Source organism: Mus caroli, chromosome 13 (genome assembly GCF_900094665.2).
Source record: "Mus caroli chromosome 13, CAROLI_EIJ_v1.1, whole genome shotgun sequence".
NCBI lineage: Eukaryota > Metazoa > Chordata > Mammalia > Rodentia > Muridae > Mus > Mus caroli.
Window position 1 is genome coordinate 23081112 of NC_034582.1, and position 19669 is coordinate 23100780.

The 19669-nt window shown below is 35.5% G+C and overlaps 1 protein-coding gene across 1 annotated transcript; it reads right to left on the bottom strand.

Annotated features, from left to right (window-relative positions):
- Window positions 1-7276: 7276 nt before the first annotated feature.
- LOC110308587 (prolactin-2B1) lies at window positions 7277-14810 on the bottom strand. Its single transcript, XM_021181019.1, has 5 exons — window positions 14716-14810; window positions 12375-12553; window positions 10421-10528; window positions 8980-9159; window positions 7277-7570 (listed from the first exon to the last, which is right to left on the bottom strand). Exons 1-5 carry the CDS (start codon window positions 14744-14746, stop codon window positions 7385-7387), a joined length of 684 nt encoding a protein of 227 aa, XP_021036678.1. The 5' UTR covers window positions 14747-14810; the 3' UTR covers window positions 7277-7384.
- Between the last annotated feature and the right edge of the window lie 4859 nt (window positions 14811-19669).

Here is a 19669-nt window from a genome sequence, read left to right on the forward strand (position 1 = left end):
AGGAAAGGAAAGGAAAGGAAAGGAAAGGAAAGGAAAGGAAAGGAAAGGAAAGGAAAGGAAAGGAAAGGAAAGGAAAGGAAAGGAAAGGAAAGGAAAGAAAGAAAAAAAAGAAAGAAAGACCCATCCTCCCCATACTCTAGAGAACCAAAACCCTATTATAAAATGAGGTACAGATCTTAACAAAGAATTCTCAACTGAGGAATACCGAATGGCCTAAAAATGGTTCAACATACTTAGTCATCAGGGAAATGCAAATCAAAACAATTCTGAGAATCCACCTTACACCAGTCAGAATGGCTAAGATGAAAAACTCATCTGACAGCAGATGCTGGCAAGGATGTGGAAAAAGAGGAACACTCCTTCATTGCTGGTGGGATTGCAAACTGGTACAACCACTCTGGAAATCAGTTTGGTGGTTCTTAAGAAAATTAAACATAGTAATATCTGAGGACCCAGCAATACTACACCTGGGCATATACTTAGAAGATGCTCCAACATGTAATAAGGACACATGCTCCACTATGTCCATAGCAGCCTTATTTATAGTAGCCAGAAGCTGGAAAGAACCCTGATGTCCTTCAACAGAGGAATGGATGCAGAAAATGTGGTACATTTACACAATGGAGTACTTCTCAGCTACTAAAAACAATGAATTTACCAAATTCTTAGGCAAATGGATGGATATGGAGGATAACATCTTGAATGAGCTAACTCAATCACAAAACAAACAAACAAACAAACAAACAAAAAACCACGTGGTATGCACTCACTGATAAGTGGATAATAGCCCAATAGCTCAGAATATCCAAGATCCGACTCACAGACCACATGAAACTTAAGAAGGAAGACCAAAGTGTGGATACCCTGATTCTTCTTAGAAGGGTGTACAAAACACCCATAGAAGGAGTTACAGACACAAAGTGTGGAGCAGAGACTAAAGGAATGACCATCTGGAGACTGCCCTACCTGGGATCCATTCCATGTACAGTCACCAAACACAGACACTCTTGTAGATGCCAACAAGTGCTTGCTGACCGGACCCTGATATAGCTCCTTTGTGGCTCTGCCAGTGCCTGAACAATACAGAACTGGATGCTCACAGCCATCCATGGGACTGAGCACAATTTCCTCAATAAAGGAGCCAGAGAAAGGACTCAAGGTGTTGAAGGGATTTGCAGCACCATAGGAGGAACAACAATATGAACCCACCTGTACCCCCAGAGCTCCCAGGGACAAAACCACCAACAAAAGAGTACACATGGTGGGACTCATGGATCCAGCTGCTTTTGTAGCAGAGGAGAGCCTAGTCAGACATCAATGGGAGGAGAGGCCTTTGGTCCTGTGGAGGCTCTATGTCCCAGTGTGAGGGAATGCCAGGGCCAAATACTAGGAGTGGGTGGGTGAGCAGGGGAATTGGGGATGATATAGGGGGAGGGAGATTTTGGAGGGGAAATCAGGAAAGGGGATATCATTTGAAATGTAAATAAAGAAAATAACAAATTTAAAAAACAAAAAATAAAATACAAAAAATGAATTACACATAAAATTAAAAAACTAAAAAAGTAGGAGAGACAGAGACAGAGAGAGACAGAAAGATAGAGAGAGACAGAATAAGTGAGTGAGTAAGTGGCTGAACACGTGTGTGGAGGGAAAATAATGTATGAAAAAATGAGATACATTACATTTTCAGAGTTATTAAGGAAAAGTAATAGTTACTTCCTGTTATTTTTGTTGTTACAGTAGGGATTCTGTTCTTGCAGCTGTCTTCTTTTAGGTTTGTTGAAGGATTACTTTTTTGCTTTTTCTAGGGTGTAATTTCTTTCCTTGTGTTGGTGTTTTCCCTTTATTATCCTTTGAAGGACTGAATCCATGGAAAGATATTGTGTGAATTTGTTTTTTGTCATGGAATACTTTGGTTTCTCCACCTATGGTATTTGACAGTTTTACTGGGTCTTGTAGCCTGGGCTGGCATTTGTGTCTTAGGTTCTGTGTAACATCTGTTTAGGATCCTCGGGCTTTCATAGTCCCTGGTGAGAAGTTCGGTGTAATTCTTATAGGTCTGCCTTTATATATTACCTGACCTTTTCCCTTACTGCTTATAATATTCTATCTCTATTTAGCGCATTTGTTGTTCTGATTATTATGTGTTGGGAGGAATTTTCTGGTTCAGTCTATTTGGAGTTCTGTAGGCTTCTTGTATGTTCATGGGTATCTCTTTCTTTAGGTTTTCTTCTATAGTTTTGCTGAAGATGTTTACTGGCCCTTTAAGTTGAAAATCTTCTTTCTCATCTACACCTATAATCCTTTGTCCTGGATTTCCTTGATGTTTTGAGTTAGAATTTTTTTGCACTTTGCATTTTCTTTGATTGTTGTGTCCATGTTCTCTATGGAATCTTCTGCANCTGAGATTCTCTCTTCCATTTCTTGTATTCTGTTGCTGATGCTTGCATCTATGTTTCCTGATTTCTTTCCTAGGATTTCTATCTCCACAGTTGTCTTCCTTTGGATTTTTTTTTTTATTGTTTTACTTCCATTTTTAGATTTTGGATGGTTTTATTCAATTCTATTACCTGTTTGGTTGTATTTTCCTGTAATTCTTTAAGGGATTTTTTGTATTTCTTCTTTAAGGACTTCTACCTGTTTAGCAGAGTTTTCCTGTAATTCTTTAAGAATTTTTTTGTGCTTCCACTTTAAGGACTTCTACCTGTTTAAACTGAAATACAGTAAAGTAGATCTGCTTATAATTACTGTTGGAAGAACAGTAATGGTAGAAGCTTCAAAACAAAGTAAAGACAGGTACACTACTAAGTAGTGCCAAAAAGTACTGGCTAACATAAATGGACTTGAAACTATTTAAAACATACAAGGGAACATACAAATTTGTGAATTTATCATAATTTATATTTTTCTGAGATTAATATAAATGCATAATTTCCTCCCTTCCCTTGCCCTACAGCCCCTCACATTTATCATTGCTATTCTTCAAGCTCATGGCTCTCTTTTTTGTTTCACTGTTTATGTTTGTTTTTGTGGTAATGCTGCCTCTATAAAAAGCAGTGGGTAGCCGGGCGTGGTGGCGCACGCCTTTAATCCCAGCACTCGGGAGGCAGAGGCAGGCGGATTTCTGAGTTCGAGGCCAGCCTGGTCTACAGAGTGAGCTCCAGGACAGCCAGGGCTACACAGAGAAACCCTGTCTCAAAAAAAAAAAAAAAAGCAGTGGGTAACAAAACCCAAATCAGAAGGTAACCAAATGAAACAAATCACTTTATTATCTCAATAAGGGTCAGAAGGCCTTTTATATGTATCACTATCCCTTCATGATAAACTCCAGATAAAGCTGTAATAAACACAAATAATGAAGGCCACTGTCTCAATAAAGGTCAGAAAACATTTTACATATATCACTATCCCTTCATTATAAATGCCTTATAAAACTGTAATAAATGCAAATAATGAAACCCATCTATTGTATATTTAAAGCCATCATTACAGTTATTGGATAACAATATTATTTTAAATTCTCAGACTGTCTATTCTCCAACTTCTACTCTAACACAATATCTTGCTTGAAGTCTCTATTAGAAATATCAAACAAAAACTTACAGTAAAGTAAAATAACCAGAGTATTCTGGTCATTAATATTGTAGATTACATTATTATATAATTTACAAACCCAAATGATACCATCAGAACACTTTTTTCTCAACAATTTGAAAAAAGAGAAATATAGAGGGAAAATATTCAGTAACATTTGTACATAACAAAAATTTCTTCCTTCTTCTTGAGTTTCATGTGTTTTGCAAATTGCATATGCTTCATTCCTTCTTAGAATGGGGAACAAACTACCCATGGAATGAGTTACAGAGACAAAGTTCAGAGCTGAGATGGAAGCAAGGACCATCCAGAGACTACCCCACCCAGGGATCCATCCCATATACAACCACCAAACCCAGACACTATTGCATATGCCAGCAAGAGTTTGCTGGGAGGACCCTGATATAGCTCTCCCTCATGAGGCTACACCAGTGCCTGGAAAATACAGAAATGGATGTTCACAGTCATCTAGTGGATGGAACACAGGTCCCCTAAAGAAGGAGCTAGAAAAAAGTAACCAAGGAGCTAAAGGGTCAGCAACCCTATAGGAGGTTCAACAATATGAACTAAATAGTACCCCCCCCCCCAGAGCTGTGTCTCTAGTTGCATATGTAGCAGAAGATGGCCTAATCTGCCATCAATGGGAGGAGAGGCCCTTGGTATTGCGAAGAACATATGCCCCAGCACAGGGGAATGCCAGGGCCAGGAAGCAGGAGTGGGTGGGTTGGGGAGCAGGGTGGGAAGCGGACATAGGTGGCTTTGAGGATAGCATTTGAAATATAAATGAAGAAGATAGCTAATAAAAATTACTTTCACCAGAAAATAAGAGAAAAAATATTACTCACAATATCATCCAAAAAATGTTTACTTAGGTATAACTTTAGAAGTCAAAGTCTTCTATATTGAGATCTTTAAAACCATGGAGAAATATGTTGTAGGAGGCCCTCCATAATATATAGAACTTCTAAGCCGAGTAAACAGCAAAGTTAGTATTGTGTGCATGGATGTATTACAAAAAATCTATAGATTCAAATAATTTGCTCCAAAATATAAGTGACATTTTCCCACTACTGGAGTATGCAATGTTAATATTTATAAGGAAGTATTAGAGATCCTGATGGCCACCTTAATCTGACAGACCAAATCAATAATATGTGAATGTCATACCCACTTTCAATTAAAATTATAAGAAAAATATCAATGTTCTTAATACCCACAGAGGTCAAGAAATTAATAAGGGGACAGGCAGGGAAGGTTTTAAAAGAATGAAGTAGTATAAGAATTTAAAGTGGAATCATTGGGGTGGATGACAGAACAGTGGAGTGTACAGTATATGTAGTGGGTTAAATGGTATTAAAAACATTACAAAGATGTTTTTTGGAATACTACTACTGTGTATGCTTTCATATGTGTGTTTACACACACACACATACATACATGTCTGTGCGTGTTTGTCTGTGTGTGTATTTCAAGCACCCTTGTAATACTGGCACAATAAACTTTGAGCTTTTCTTGAAGAAGAGTGAGAAAATAAGTATTTTATCTTTTTCTTCATTTTAGAAGAATCGCTTTCATTTTCCTCCCATTTACTTTAAAGTTGGCTGAAGACTTGTTATGCATTGTTGTTAAGTATTTACCTTCTATTCCTTGACTTTTGGGTGTTTACTATGAAAAGACTTTGAACATTACGTAAAACCTATAATGGTCCTATGAAATGCTCCTTTGATTTCTGTCTTTGTATACATTTGCTTACTGCATTTCATTATTTGTTCCTATCTGTTGCACAATCATTGCACACTTACAATGACAATCACTTGATCATGGGTAATAATTATTTACTGTGGTGTTTAATTTTATTCAGAAATCATCTAATTTTCTAGTTATATGCTTTTCTGTTTTGGGATCTGGATAATGATGGCTTGGTAGAATGAGTTTTATAGTGAAGTCCACCTTTGTATTTTAGGGAAGAATTAAACAATCATTAGTGTTAGTTCTGCTTAAATATTAGGTAGACTCCAGCAGTGTACAATAATTTAGCAGTATACTAACACTGTCTGTGTGCAGACACTTTTTTTTAATAAACTGGCTCTTTAGGCAATAATTAAGAGCACATCTACTGAGCTTTCTCTGTAGAAAAACTTTCTACCTTCTCCTTGATTTATCTATACTTTATTCTAACCTTAAATTGCTAAGTCTCTTGAATTTATTCCTTCACAATCTAGTTGTTCACTAATACACTGGGCTTCCAATATCTTTCACTTATTTGCCCTTTGAACTATCTACATTTATTTTAAAGGGGCTTGATGACAGTAAAATTTATTCCTAGGATCTTTCTTTTTTTAATTGTCCACAATCCTACAATCTAGTAAGCGCTATTATTATCATGTTGGTTTTTATTTCTGAGTCTAGACATAGAGTTTGGGGGTCTAGATTGAGCCATTTTTATTATCTCATGGAAGAAATATAAACTTTTGAAACTCATGTGCATCATTCTCTATAATACAATGTTTATGCTACCATGTGTTTCCCCTTTATCATCATGTAGAAAAGTATGTAGTATAAATTATTAAGTGGTGTCAAATATGTGTTTAAAATAGCATTGGTTAGTTATTGATTTTCATATTCACTAAAATTGTAGCTTCCTGTTTTGAATATGTATAATATGTGTACATTGCAGTGTAGATTATAGACTAATTACTAAATATTCAATGTTTCTCATTTATCTAAAGTTATTTTATCAGACCACTAAGATCACATCTCATGATCAAGACAATCATTACATTGGCTACAAAATTTGCAGAAATGTATCAAGCCACAAAGGACAAGTGGAGGTAATTTTCTCACACAATGAAGGAAGAAAGAACATAAACTTGAAGGTCCACCACATAGACTCAGCTGTCCTGATGAAGCCACTGAATCCTGAGTTATACTAGTGTGTTTTAGAAAACTACTAGTGAACTCCCAAGAGAGGTATTTACTACTTACAAACAATACATTTTGAGTCTTAATCAGAACAATGTCTTTGGTGTTGTGCCATAAGTCAAGAGTGGTGTAATTTTTCTGTATTCTAAATTCTAAATCTAAAAAAAAGAAAAATAATGCAAAGGAATATAAATCCAGAAGAAACTAGAAGAAACACTTTTGGGTATAGTCATCTCTGCCTTCACTGTTATCTTATTTCAACCACCAAAAAATGAGCACAAAGTACTAAACAATATAAGCCTGGAAAAGCCTTGTTTTACTCAGAATGGTGGAACATTTGTCTGAGATAATGGTAAAGAGACAAAAATTCTGAGGAACATGGTTGAAAACCCATGAAGAGCATACCAGAAACATGTCACATATGAGTTCTAACACACTTAAGATCACTGAAAATTTTCACAACAGTTATAGATGGTGCAGTTGCATACTACATGTATTGTCAGTCAGTGCCCTGGAAATAGTTGGATAAATTTTGGCTGACTTTCAAAATATATCTGCCAACTTCAGTAGGTTTTTGATAGAATTTGTATACTTTATATCTAATATTTTTTTGTTTCTAACAATTATGGGGGCGCTTGTGCATGCGTGTGTGTGTGTGTGTGTGTTAGGTGCTCATCTTCTAAATGGAAGAAGTCAATGATATGGATATATTTTGCATGAACCAACACCAGGAATTTGAAGCAATTCACTAAGACTTTAGTACTTCCAAGCAATTTTTATTTTTAAAGATGAGAGAGAAATTAAAAGGAAGCTTTGCAATAATGTCTTATAAAGGGGCATCTCAGAAGCAGGTTATATAAACCTGCTATTAGCAGTTGTTTTGATCAACCATTTTGTATTTGATGACCTCAAGGTAAGTATTTACTTTTCGAGAATCTCTGAGCAGGCAGCGGATCAGGGTTTGAAAAGAAAAGCAGCGAACATCTTCATTGCTTGACTGCAAAGATGCCAGTCCAGACCAGGCAGGGTATGTCTCAATCTCTCTCTCTCCAATCTAAAAATTATCAGCAAAAGGATAGTCAACCAATTATTAATTATACTTTAAATGCTTATTTTTATAAATATTGAATACAGATTTGTAAAAATATTTATATTCTCAGGATTGTAAAGTAATATGGATTTTCAATTTACCCCTAACGAATACATTTTCTTGCACATATGAAATTCCTAATACATTTTTTCTTGCAGGAGTTGATGGACAGCTAAGCAGCAAGTAGCTACTCTTTTTTTAAAGTTTCATTTATTTATTATTTATATGAGTACTCTGTTGCTGTCTTCAGACACACCAAAAGGGAGCATCATATTCCAATACACCTGGCTGTGAGCCACCATGTGGTTGCTGGAAATTGAACTCTGGACCTCTGGAAGAGCAGTCACTGCTCTTAATCACTGAGCCTTCTCTGCAGCCCCCAAGTGGCTACTTTGTAAACATGTATGTGACAACAAGAAAATGAAGGAATTGAGCTTTCATTTTCGGTACTGAACAAACTTTGACTTCAGCATAGACCCAGTCTTGAATTTTGTACTTCATAAAATTTGACATTAAATCAAATGTTCCTTATACTTTCAACCAAATCAGTTCTCAAAATAACGTATGTACGAAAATCCTGGAGCAAATGAGGATTGCTGTGCATGAATTAAGAAAAACAATTTGAGGTGGCTAGGTATTTGTTTTTAGATTTTTCATTTATTTTTGACATAATATTATTATATTAATTCTCACCTCCCTTTCTTCCTTCCATCCTCCCCTCCAATATACTCATTTGCTTTTTTTGTTAATGTATGACCTCTTTCATAATTATTGTTATCTGCAAATGTTTCTATGTATCGATACATGTAGTACTTTGTAAAACCTGATCACTCTGTATAATATTACTTGTATGTATGTTTTCAGGACTGGCCATTTGGATTTTGAAAACCAATTGATGGACTTTTCCTTGGAAAAACCTTTTTCTCCTACTATTAACATTCCTATGTTTTCTGTAGTCCTTTGTATAGAACTTTGTGTAGTTCCTCATGAACTGTCCTCCCATGCACTGTCCAGTTTGGCATATCTAATAGTGTTGGCTGTTTTCATCTTTTATTTTAGGAAGTCATGTTGGTGAGACCCTATGGTTGACCCATCTTACATTCATAGAAGACATATTCTTGGAGAAAACTCCCTGATTCTCTGTTTCTGAAATTGTTCTCTCTCTCTTCTGCAGTGCTCCCTGAGCCTTAGATGTCGGAATGTTATGTAGATGTATTTACTAGGACTCGCTTTCACAATGATGCATTTTGACCTGTTGTGGTTATGATCTGTTTGATTAACATTGTTAATCATTGTTTATATGTGTGTGTGTGTGTCATTGTATAACATTTAAGCATGAAAATAGCTAATAAGCTAATCAGAAAACTACTTACCATGTTTTGAACTATTTTAACACCTGTCGTGAGTTCATCAAATTTTGCCTGAATTTCTCTGGCTTTGGAGATAAGAGAAGAAGGGTCTCCTTGCATTGCAGACATTTCATTCACAAGATGATTCAGAGCGTTCTTCCAAGAATTCAATAGACTGTGTACCAATGTCAATAGTGTTCCTGGCTAAGTAATGATAATTTAACAACCATATTAGAATTAATAAAATGCAATAGAATTATATTAATGGGTTTTTTCTGAAGACAATAAAATTTCTGTAGCAATTCATATTATTTATAGATAGTACAAGCTGTATAAGAAAAATGGGTAGTCACTGATATCATGTTATGAAATTTTGTTGAAAATTTAACTCAGAACTTCCAATATATTATTCTATGAAGCTTCTAGTGAAGTAATCTTTATCAATAAATGAAATTCCTTGTTCAAACACTCATTGTTCATGCTTCCATTATTTTACTTCATTTATATCATTATTATTCAATGACAACAGAAGACCCACAGAGTGCATGTGGCATTAAAGAAAATATATAAAATAAATAATATTGTATGAATGTAATATATATATGTATATATGTGTGTGTAAATAAATATATATATATATATGTTTATACATATTATAATTTATAATATTATATTATATGTAATATTATATAATTATATATAACATATAATTATATATATTATATAATATATATTATATAATATATTACATATATATTATGTAAATAATTATATATGTTATATATAATTATATATAACATATCATACATGTTATATATAATTTATATATAAATATTATATATATATATATATATATATATATATAACATATATGTAATGTTCAACTCAATCCTGAATTGAATTATGGCCAAGATTCATATATTCAAAATTTGAACTAACATTATATGTAGATTTTTTATCATACAGATGGGATTATTGTATCTTGGGAACACAATACAATGTGCATTGGACTATTTGCTGAGGTGGCTTTCATTTATAAATTAAATGAAGGACAGTTGGTTAGAAATAAACAATTAGTAAAAGAAACAGGGGTAGGACACAAACCACTTCATAGTCATGAATGAATAGGTTAGCATGAATAATGCTGGCAACTACAGTGATCTATATATCTATATGTGCACTACTTAGCTTACATTAGTGAATATTCAATTATTAATGTTAATGTCAATTGAAACTTTCCTATAAGAGATCAGGGGTTAACTTTGGTAAAATATTTTTTCTCCATGTACATTATGGATCATCTAAAACATACCTTGGCAGACTTCACCTGTATTAATCATGCAGTGCGACTACTTTATTGCTCATAGCATATCCACTGTGGTGTCTTTGACCACCTTGACTATATGTAGAAATGCCATATTGCTTCACAGATTCTGGTGAAAAAGTATAATAAGGAAACACTTACACTTCTTCCTAGAGATTGCTCCTTGTTTACTGGAGTATCAAAAAACTCAGTGTGACAAGTCCCAGGGATTCTGTCATTGTATCTCTTGCCCTGGTCATACTGATTATTCTGGAAATGATAAAATAGTAAATAAGTTAGAGACTGAAAGTTATATGAATGCCCCAATGACAGAATTATGATGCACTTAATAAATTAAATTCAGCAGAAGTGAATCAACACATGGTAATGTAAACTTGTCAACTATCTCTAAATGAGAAATCATAGAACCCATTTCTGTCAGTTCTTAATTCAACATATTCTGTAACTACATCATAAATAAATATCCTTATACCCACAAAGAAGGGTAACTCTCACCCCTCATCAAAGAAGGCTCTTCTGGAAACAGATGGAAACCATTATAGAGATACACAATGGAAAAAATGTAAAATGAATTGCTTTTTGTTTCCACAACAAAATTGTATATCTTCAATGCAATCCTTAAACCTAAGACTGTAAAAGAGGAAGGCTTTAGAAATCTTGTAAAAAGCCAAAGTTCCATGAAATATGATGATTGATGCCTTCCCCTAGAAATGATATGTAAACTTCATGGTCCCATTTATTCTCAACAGCATAATTGACTGAATAAGGACAGCATAATGATAATAGCCATTCGCCTGACAATGTGGTCAGGAGAAATCCCATATAGTCCTATCCTTAGATGAAGAGCTATAGGGTTACATGGTTGCTGAAAGATGAATTGCTTCCTAAGATAGGATACATAGGTTGTATAACCATATGTAGCCAGCCATGGACAAAGGCACATATAAGCATAGGTAAATATGGAGAGAGAGAGAGAGAGAGAGAGAGAGAGAGAGAGAGAGAGAGAGAGAGAGAGAGAGAGAGAGGCAACAAAAATAAACCATGACCATGAAAACGATGAATTTGGGATGGAAGGATAGTGGAAAAGCTGGTGGAGAGAGAGAATGGTGGTACTCTCATAGATGCAGTATTCATATACCAAAATCCCATAAAAATATTATTGATGAAATTGAAAGTAATATATTAGGGGATAAACTCTTTTATCTACATTTAAAAACTTGACCAATAGTCTCATTCTCCCCACCCAACTAACCCTTAAATATTCCAACTTCCATGATTTTTATTCTCAGACTTCCCATCAGCTCTACAAGCTAGCACTGTGCATTATCTTTGTTTAGCATTTGTGGCAAATTCCATAGTAACTAAGTGTGTATATTCTCTAACTTGTTTTTTTAGACATCTTAATTTTATAACTTTCTTAAAAATACTTTTACACCTATACAACTATCACTAACTGAGGTCATAATGAATTTGGAGTGCCATTACACTAGTTGTTCCAAGTCGTATAAATCTTGGAATAACATTATTGGAAGTAATAAGCCAAAAGCTTATTAAGAGAGAAAACTAGCATTTTCACTTATCAATGTGTTCATTAATTTGCAACAATGAATTTATTTTAAAAATCATTATGTTAAACTGTTATGGGTGAAATATTTGATAGTTTGAACGGATACTTAGGGTGGTTTCAAATATTCAAAGCAGCACATTAAGAAGTACCAGTGGAAGAAACAACTATGCCAACAACTATGTGTGTGTTGTGTTATGTAGATTTAATTCATACCCTCATATGTCCACTGATGTGTAATAGGAATAATAACCACACCCTGTTTTTTGCATTAACTTCATAGCTTAGATAAAATAAAGTTCAAAATAGAAAAAATATTAAAATTATATGACTTTAGGAAATAATTAACATTTCTTGAGAATGTCCTTTTTTCCTGTTACAGAGTTTAATGGCTGCTGAGTTTTCCTCCTTATGATACTGTATTGTCTAATGTTTGGGTCATGATGCTGCACTATTTATGCTATACTACATCCCAATGAGTAGCATGAAGGCCCATTTTACAGAGAAGCCATGAGTTAGAGGGGTACTTACAAATTCGGTGAAGAGTTTTGCAGTTTCACTACTGACAACGTGAGACATAAAGGTTGTCAATGTAAGAAGTTTTTCTAAGGAGTCCTGGATGGTGTCATCCTTCTCAGCACAGGTGGATGTAAAGACTACATTCTCCCACAAAAGCAGGTAGGACACCAGGAACAGGCATGATGCCCTTGCTAAAACAGAAGAGAGGCCACTCAGATCTCCTTTTTCTGAGGTTCTGAACAGTCACTCTGTTAATGGAAGCCTCATCACAGTGACCTCTTTTACAGAATTTGCTAGTGTTATGTGTTGAGAAATGAACATGTTTTACTGTGCAAGATTAAATAAGTAAATGTATTTTCACAGAATTATATTTTTAAACGTGACTATGATCCTGAAATTTTATTTTTATTTCCAGACATGTTTCTGGTTATTCCTAACATTTGCAGCTTAACATAAGTCAAGACACAATCAAATAATCAAATCAGATTCTTTAGATCATTTAACATCCTGCAGATTTCTCTTGGTTTTCAGAATTAAGACAGTCAAAAATTTATAACTTATAAGTCAGGGTCTAATATTAGCGTATTTGTCTTTAATCTGACAAAGGTAAAATGTAAGGTTTGTTTTACTTTCACTATTTGTGAAAACATTATTTGTCTTTTTATTAATATTGTGGATGAAGAGAATGTTGTCATAACATGACGCCACAGCCTGGAATTATAAACTCAGCTTCAAAAATATATCTTTTTTATGTTGTAATTAATAGCTTTGCAAAATGTTTTAGACTATTTTTCTCAACTTGCTGCTTGCAATAAGCCAATGAATCGGCTTGGAAACATAGTTATAATGAAAACATAAAGAATATATAAGCCATATATGCACCTTGTGTAATTATTTTATACCACCATTATTAGCATTTTAAGAATGCAAGGCATCAACATTGAGGATTGTGCCCCTCATCTGATGATCTGTGTTGACAAGAGTTGTAAATCCATGTAAAAAATGAGACATTGTCTATGGTGACCGGTCACTGGTCCCAGAAATGTGATTTTATCTACTTTCTCTGTTCTATGTAGCACAAGCCTTTAAACGATTTTTCCAATGACAAGTGTTGGCTTCATCAACTTTCTTTTCATACATGCTTTACATGAAGAAAACCAGAACAGAACTTTAACATATCAATAGTTTACAACAGGGTGACACGTCATGCAATCATCAAATTAAAAATCTATTTACCTTATAGACACAAGTCTGGCACAAAAGATGTTATAAAATGTTATTCTCAGGAATCTAAATTTCAATAGAACTCTTGTTAATATTAGTGGTAGTGTCCAACACAAACTTAGGAAATTGGTAGGAGGAATGAATGGCAAACATCTACACCCAATTATTTAAAATATCTAAATATGCCAAAAAGCTGTGTAAAATACAAATAAGCACTAATTTTATTTGAAAATAAAAATGCTGTCAAATAATTCATATCACTAATACATCTTTGAAAATACTCCTGAAGTCTTAAGTTTATTTTATGTGTAATATGCATATATATTAAATTATGTATATGTACCCTCCATTAATTAATCAACTGAAGGATTTTCATAGTCCTATAAGAAAGAATGCTCACTATTTTGGTTTTGATTTTTATAAAATCAAATTTATTGTTGTTACTAATTCATATTTCTTGAAATATTACTAAGAAAATAGAAGCAAGTTAGCAGTAGTGGGAAGTTTTACACCTTTAATTTACTTGAACAAAGTTGTTTAAGTTCTATATTACCCACATCTGCAATGCTTGTATACATTTCTCTACAGGAATGACAGTTTGGATGCATTCATTCAAGTCAAAGAATTCATAGACAAGAACTCAGGACTGGAATATGTTGCTTCCTTTCCTAAGTTGTTACTAATTTTACCCATAGGATATACTGCTCTCATTTCATCGTACCGTCTCTATGTCTGTAGTTTTCCCTTTTTTGAGATGAATCATTTCTTGTTTTGGATATGCCTTGTGTTTGTAGTATTAAGACAAATTCCTGACACAGCTAAAGCTTCCCTGCCACCACTACTACTTTGTATGTCATGCCAATTAAGACAAGACAAAATATCTCTGGATATAACTACATGTCTTATGCTAAGATTACTATGTTTTGAAAACCACTAATCTGAGTTCATTTTCCTTCTAGAGCAATGATTAACCTGTATATTCAAAGTCTATATGGCTTTGCTTTCCCTGGTTAAGTAAGAACAAATGTCCAATTATCCGGGATAGGGCAACAATAACAGCAACAAGTAAACTTCCCTGTAACATAATATTTAAGCATCTGTAGAGGAACTTAAATGAAGAGTTACTTACAGGAAAGCATTTGAGCCGAAGACAGTAGCATCGCTGAGAAGTCACACCTAAGGTTGTGTGTTGACTCAGGAAATCTGCATCCCAAAGTCCTTCCTTCTCTTAACATTCCACCTCCACCTCCACCTCCTATATAGTAGAGCACATCCTGCTAGAGGGCAGAAGGATGTGACACTTGAACCACAACTGATGATCCTATGACCTTCTCTGTTAGGGTCAAAGAGTGTAGCCTATTATCCGTGACCAGAGACATACATACATCTTCAGTGGTTATCTTGCTTCCGTGCTGTTACTAGTGTCCAAGATATATTGAACATAGCCTCAGTCATCTCTAATTCAAAATTATTGATAGGATTGTGATATTCAAATGGATATAGCTATGGCCCAGACTTTCCCTATTTTCTTCAGGTTCTCATATATTCCTGTCACCTTCCTGAATTATGAGAGCATAGCAGTAGGTGTTTATTCTAAACAGTTTTGCCTTTATAAGTCTTTACCAGCATTCATGAAATACTGTAAAGAGTTTTACTTGCCTCACAGATAAAAGAAGGAGCAAGTAAATACACAAAGGCAATGAGAAAAATATTTTTATTGAGCTGAATAACTACAGAATCCATTCTATTCTCATATAATTACATCCACAGATACAGATTTTTAACCTGGATAATATTAGGAAACAAACGTGGGTTCTATGTGTTGAGATAGTCCTAAGTCAAATGAAAAAGCAGTTTGCTGACCTTAAGACAGTTGTACTACTACTGATCCAATGGTTACATCTTACTGGATTGGGTGACCCATTATCTTTGGATTTGGCAGGTCTAATATGGCATGATAAAAGCTGCCTAGTACTATGGGAAGTCCCACTCACTCTCAGCCCAATTTCCTCATAACATGCAGCACTGAAATATAGTATTGACTGTAAGTTCTTATCATTCAGTTCTGTCATACACCAAAATCAGTGACAATGCCTCTATAGTATAGATTCCAAAGAGTCTACCCAACCCAATAACTCAATGGAAATTAACCAGTTTGTTCTCCAGATTTTTCACCAACCTAATGGACTTGGTGTTACCTATTTCTTCCAAGAATTATTCCTTCTGATGCATTCTAATTGGTATAATTACTAGTCTTTTAGATTATTTTTCAAATACATGTGACAATAGAGTTTACTATTATAAATGAATTCCCTACAGATAGTGAGTAGGATATTTGAAGGTCAAGTATTTATGTCAGTATAGCAAATATGCATCTAAGGCAGTGGTTCACAATCTGTGGGTCACAATTCATCTTGGAGTTGAGAAAGCCCTTCAGAGATGTCATATATCACATATAATCTCCTCTAGGTTGAACACTTACATTATAATTCATAAAAGTAGCAAAGATATGATGCGGAGGGTTGAATACCACTGCTCTAAGGGAATCTACAAAAATTAGGCTGTAACAGCATGTAAAGTTCTCATTGTTTGTTTGTTTTATTCTATAATGAATGATTTGGGTTACCACAAAGTAATGGAAGAAACTAACTTATTTATTTCTTAGTAATATGCTACTTATATTTAATATGCATTATTAATTTAACCTCATCTAGAATCTCCCATGATATCATTGACTGTAGTCTATACCAGAAGCTTACCAAAAAATGTGGTAGCATGGTGCAGGTGGCACTGAGTTTGCATGCACTGAAATAAAAGACTAAAGGGCTCATTGAGTTTTGCTTCAAAATCTAGAATGGCAATGAGTACAAGTGTCATAGTCCTTTTAAGGAGTATCTGAAAGGGAAAACATAAGAGTAGGACAATACCAAGGGTATCAGAGATATGAGGTCCATGGAATGTCTGCTCAGGAAAGTATCAAATATGGAGTAGAGTCAGCTGTGACAAAGGTTCTGTGTGTTACATGCAGCAGAGATGGTACTACAGGCAAGCTAACTAAACCTTTCTGAACTCAGTTGATTTTGTCAAATGCTCCAGATGGCCTAGCATTTCAGTTATAGTTTGGTCCTTTAATTCCCTGATAGAGACCCCAATCATCCTCATTAGACTGTGAATGTTGCTTCTTACCCATATACACTGGTAGCCTCTATCTTGTTTTATATTAAATAAGATCTCACTGCTTCCTGAACTCCCAAGAGATTTTTACATTTTGAACATCATCAGAACTGTGAGAGAGTATTGCAACTCTTCGAGTAGTACTGAATATATTTGACTTGTAAGATTGTCTCCACTTCTGAATGAGGAAATGAAAAGAGCTACTTAACCTACTCTGTCATTAGAAACTCTGTCCTATTCTAATATAAGACAAAGTAACCCTAAGCTTCTGCAACTTGCTTCTGTTTGATATTTTCTAGTACCAATGACAAAAGTAACTGATATAACTATAATTCCCCATGATATATTAGCATTCTTCACCTAACTGCATGTCCGCCAGGCCACTCTGCTAGCTGGATGGTAGCAGTTCATACTGATTTGACAGGCCAAGAGTAACTGAGAAACAAACCAGTTCTCATGTACTCAATATTGTCTTCTATCTATGGCTGTGAGATGGCTGCAGTCACTGACGTTTTATCAAGCATGTTTCCTGATTGCATCCAGGACAAGATGAACAAGGTGCACTTCTGAAGATTTTCATGTCCCACAGAAAAATATAAGTTCTGCCTACATTAACCTCTGTTCACTTCCTGCTCCCTTAAGGACATCTGCCCTTAGCACACTTTCTTTCTGAAGGAAAGGTAAGCTGCAAAATATCTATGGTAGAGATGACAGTCCACTGCTATACTAGCTCAGTCCTTTTCTCATTCATGCTTCTATATCTATATTCATGATCTACTTTTCACTCTCCCAACTGCATTGCAGAAATGCAGTGAAATTGTACTCATTTACCTATAAAATTTAAAAATGCACAATGTTGGTGGTTAACAAGTTTATAATATAACATTGGGTCTGGGTCTGGAATTAATTTCTAGGACGCTTAACTTCAGGCATCACTAATCTTTGCTCAAAGACCTGCCTGGAGTGATTCCTGCTCATTAAGATGTTTTTTCACAGCAACATGTCAAAGCTGCATCCTGTCTTTTCAGAGAACTATCTGACTTCCTACCAATCTTTAATATCAATTGTGTCACCAAGATATCTTGTAACATCTTCTTGGCATACATTATTAGGTTTTTTTTTTTTAATTTTCTCCTTTCATCTAGATTGTGTTGGCAGTTTAGAGGCCCATGTTTTAATTATTTATTTATTAATCATGTTATTCATTTATATTTCAAATATTATCCCTTTTCCAGGTCTCCACTCCATGAACTCCCCACCCTACTCTCTTCCCCTTTGTATCTAAGTGTGTGATTCCCCCACCCATCCACTCCCCATAACCCCTCTAGTGTCCCACATCTCTGGGGCATCAAGCCTTCATAGGACTAAGTGCCTCTTCTCCCACTTATAACAGATAAGTTACTCCTCTGCTATATATGCTGATGGAGCCATGACCAGCTCTTGTATACTTTTTGGTTGGTAGTTTAGTCCCTGTGAGCTCTGAGAGGTCTTATTAGTTGATACTGTTGTTCTTTCTATAGGGCTAAAATCTCCTTCATCTCATTTAGACTCACTCTTCCAATGGGATCCCCAGATTCAGTCCAGTGGTTGGCTGTTATTGTCTACATCTGTCTTATTCAAGTGCTGGCCGAGCCTCTCAGAGGACAGCCATACCAGCCTCCTGTCTGAAAGCACATCTTAGCATGAGAAATAGTATCAGAGTTTGGTGTCTGGGGATAGAATTAATCACATGGTAGGATGGTCTCAGGATGGCACTTCCTCTGCTCCATTTTTGTCCCTGCATTTTTTTAGACAGTGAATTAGTTAGGGTTTGGCTGCTATGAACAGACATCATGACCAAGGCAAGTCTTAAAACGGACTACTTTCAGTTGGGGCTGGCTTACAGGTTCAGAGGTTCAGTCTAGTATCATCAAGGTGGGAACATGGCACCATCCAGGCAGGCATCATACAGGAGGAGCTGAGAGTTCTACATCTTCATCTGAAGATTGCTAGAAGAATACTGACTTCCAAGCAGCTAGGATGAGGGTCTTAAGGCCCAGACCCATAGTGACAGACCTACTCCAACAAGGCTACACCTCTAAGTATTGACATTACCTGGGTCAAGTATATTCAAACCATGACAGACAAGGAAAATTCTGGGTTAAAAATTTTGAGACAGGTGGGTGGCCCCATCCCATCACTGGGAGACACATCTATCTACTGGAGGTGGCCTCTTTAGGTTCTATCTCCCCTTTGTTAGGTATTTCAGCTAATGTTATCCCCATTGGTTCCTAGGAACCTCTTGCATCCCAGGTATGTAGGACTTTCTAATGGTTCCCTAAGGTTCCCTATCCCTCACTGCTACTTCTGTTCTAGATCAAGCTACACATCTGTTACATATGTGCAGGGAGGCCTAGATCCAGCCCATGTGGGTTTTTATTATTGGTGATTCAGTCTCTGAGATCCCCAAGACTCCAGGTTAGTTGAATCTCTTGGTCTTGTATGGAGATCCTATCCCCTTTGGGGCCACAATTTTTCCTCCTATACTTCCATAAGAGTGCCCAAGTTCCACTGATTGGGTGTGGGCATTTCTATCTGTCTGAGACAGCTGCTAGGTGGACCTGTTCACATGACAACTTTCCCTTGTCTGCAAGCATAACAGAGTATCACTAATAGTGCTAAGCATTGGTGATTGCCCATGAGATGGATATGAAGTTATGCTTGTCTTTGGTTGGTCACTCCCTCAGTCTCTGCTCCATCCCTCATGCCTGCATTTCTTGTAGACAGGATAAATTTTGAGTTTAAATTTTGTCAGTGGGTTGGTGTCTCTATCACTCCACTAGGGTTTCCTCCTGGCTACAGGAGGTTGCCTCTCCAGGTTCTAAATCCCCAAAGATTTGAGTCACAACTAAGGTTACCTCCATTGATTC

Bases quoted from the DNA above. Each gene is read 5' to 3' on its own strand.
- LOC110308587 (XM_021181019.1), bottom strand. From the start codon at position 14,746: ATGCTACTGTCTTCGGCTCAAATGCTTTCCT. The intron at 10,529-12,374 runs GTAAGTACCCCT...TATCATTTCCAG, and splicing joins CAAAACTCTTCACCGAATTT to AATAATCAGTATGACCAGGG. The intron at 9,160-10,420 runs GTAAGTGTTTCC...ATCATTACTTAG, and splicing joins AGCAATCTCTAGGAAGAAGT to CCAGGAACACTATTGACATT.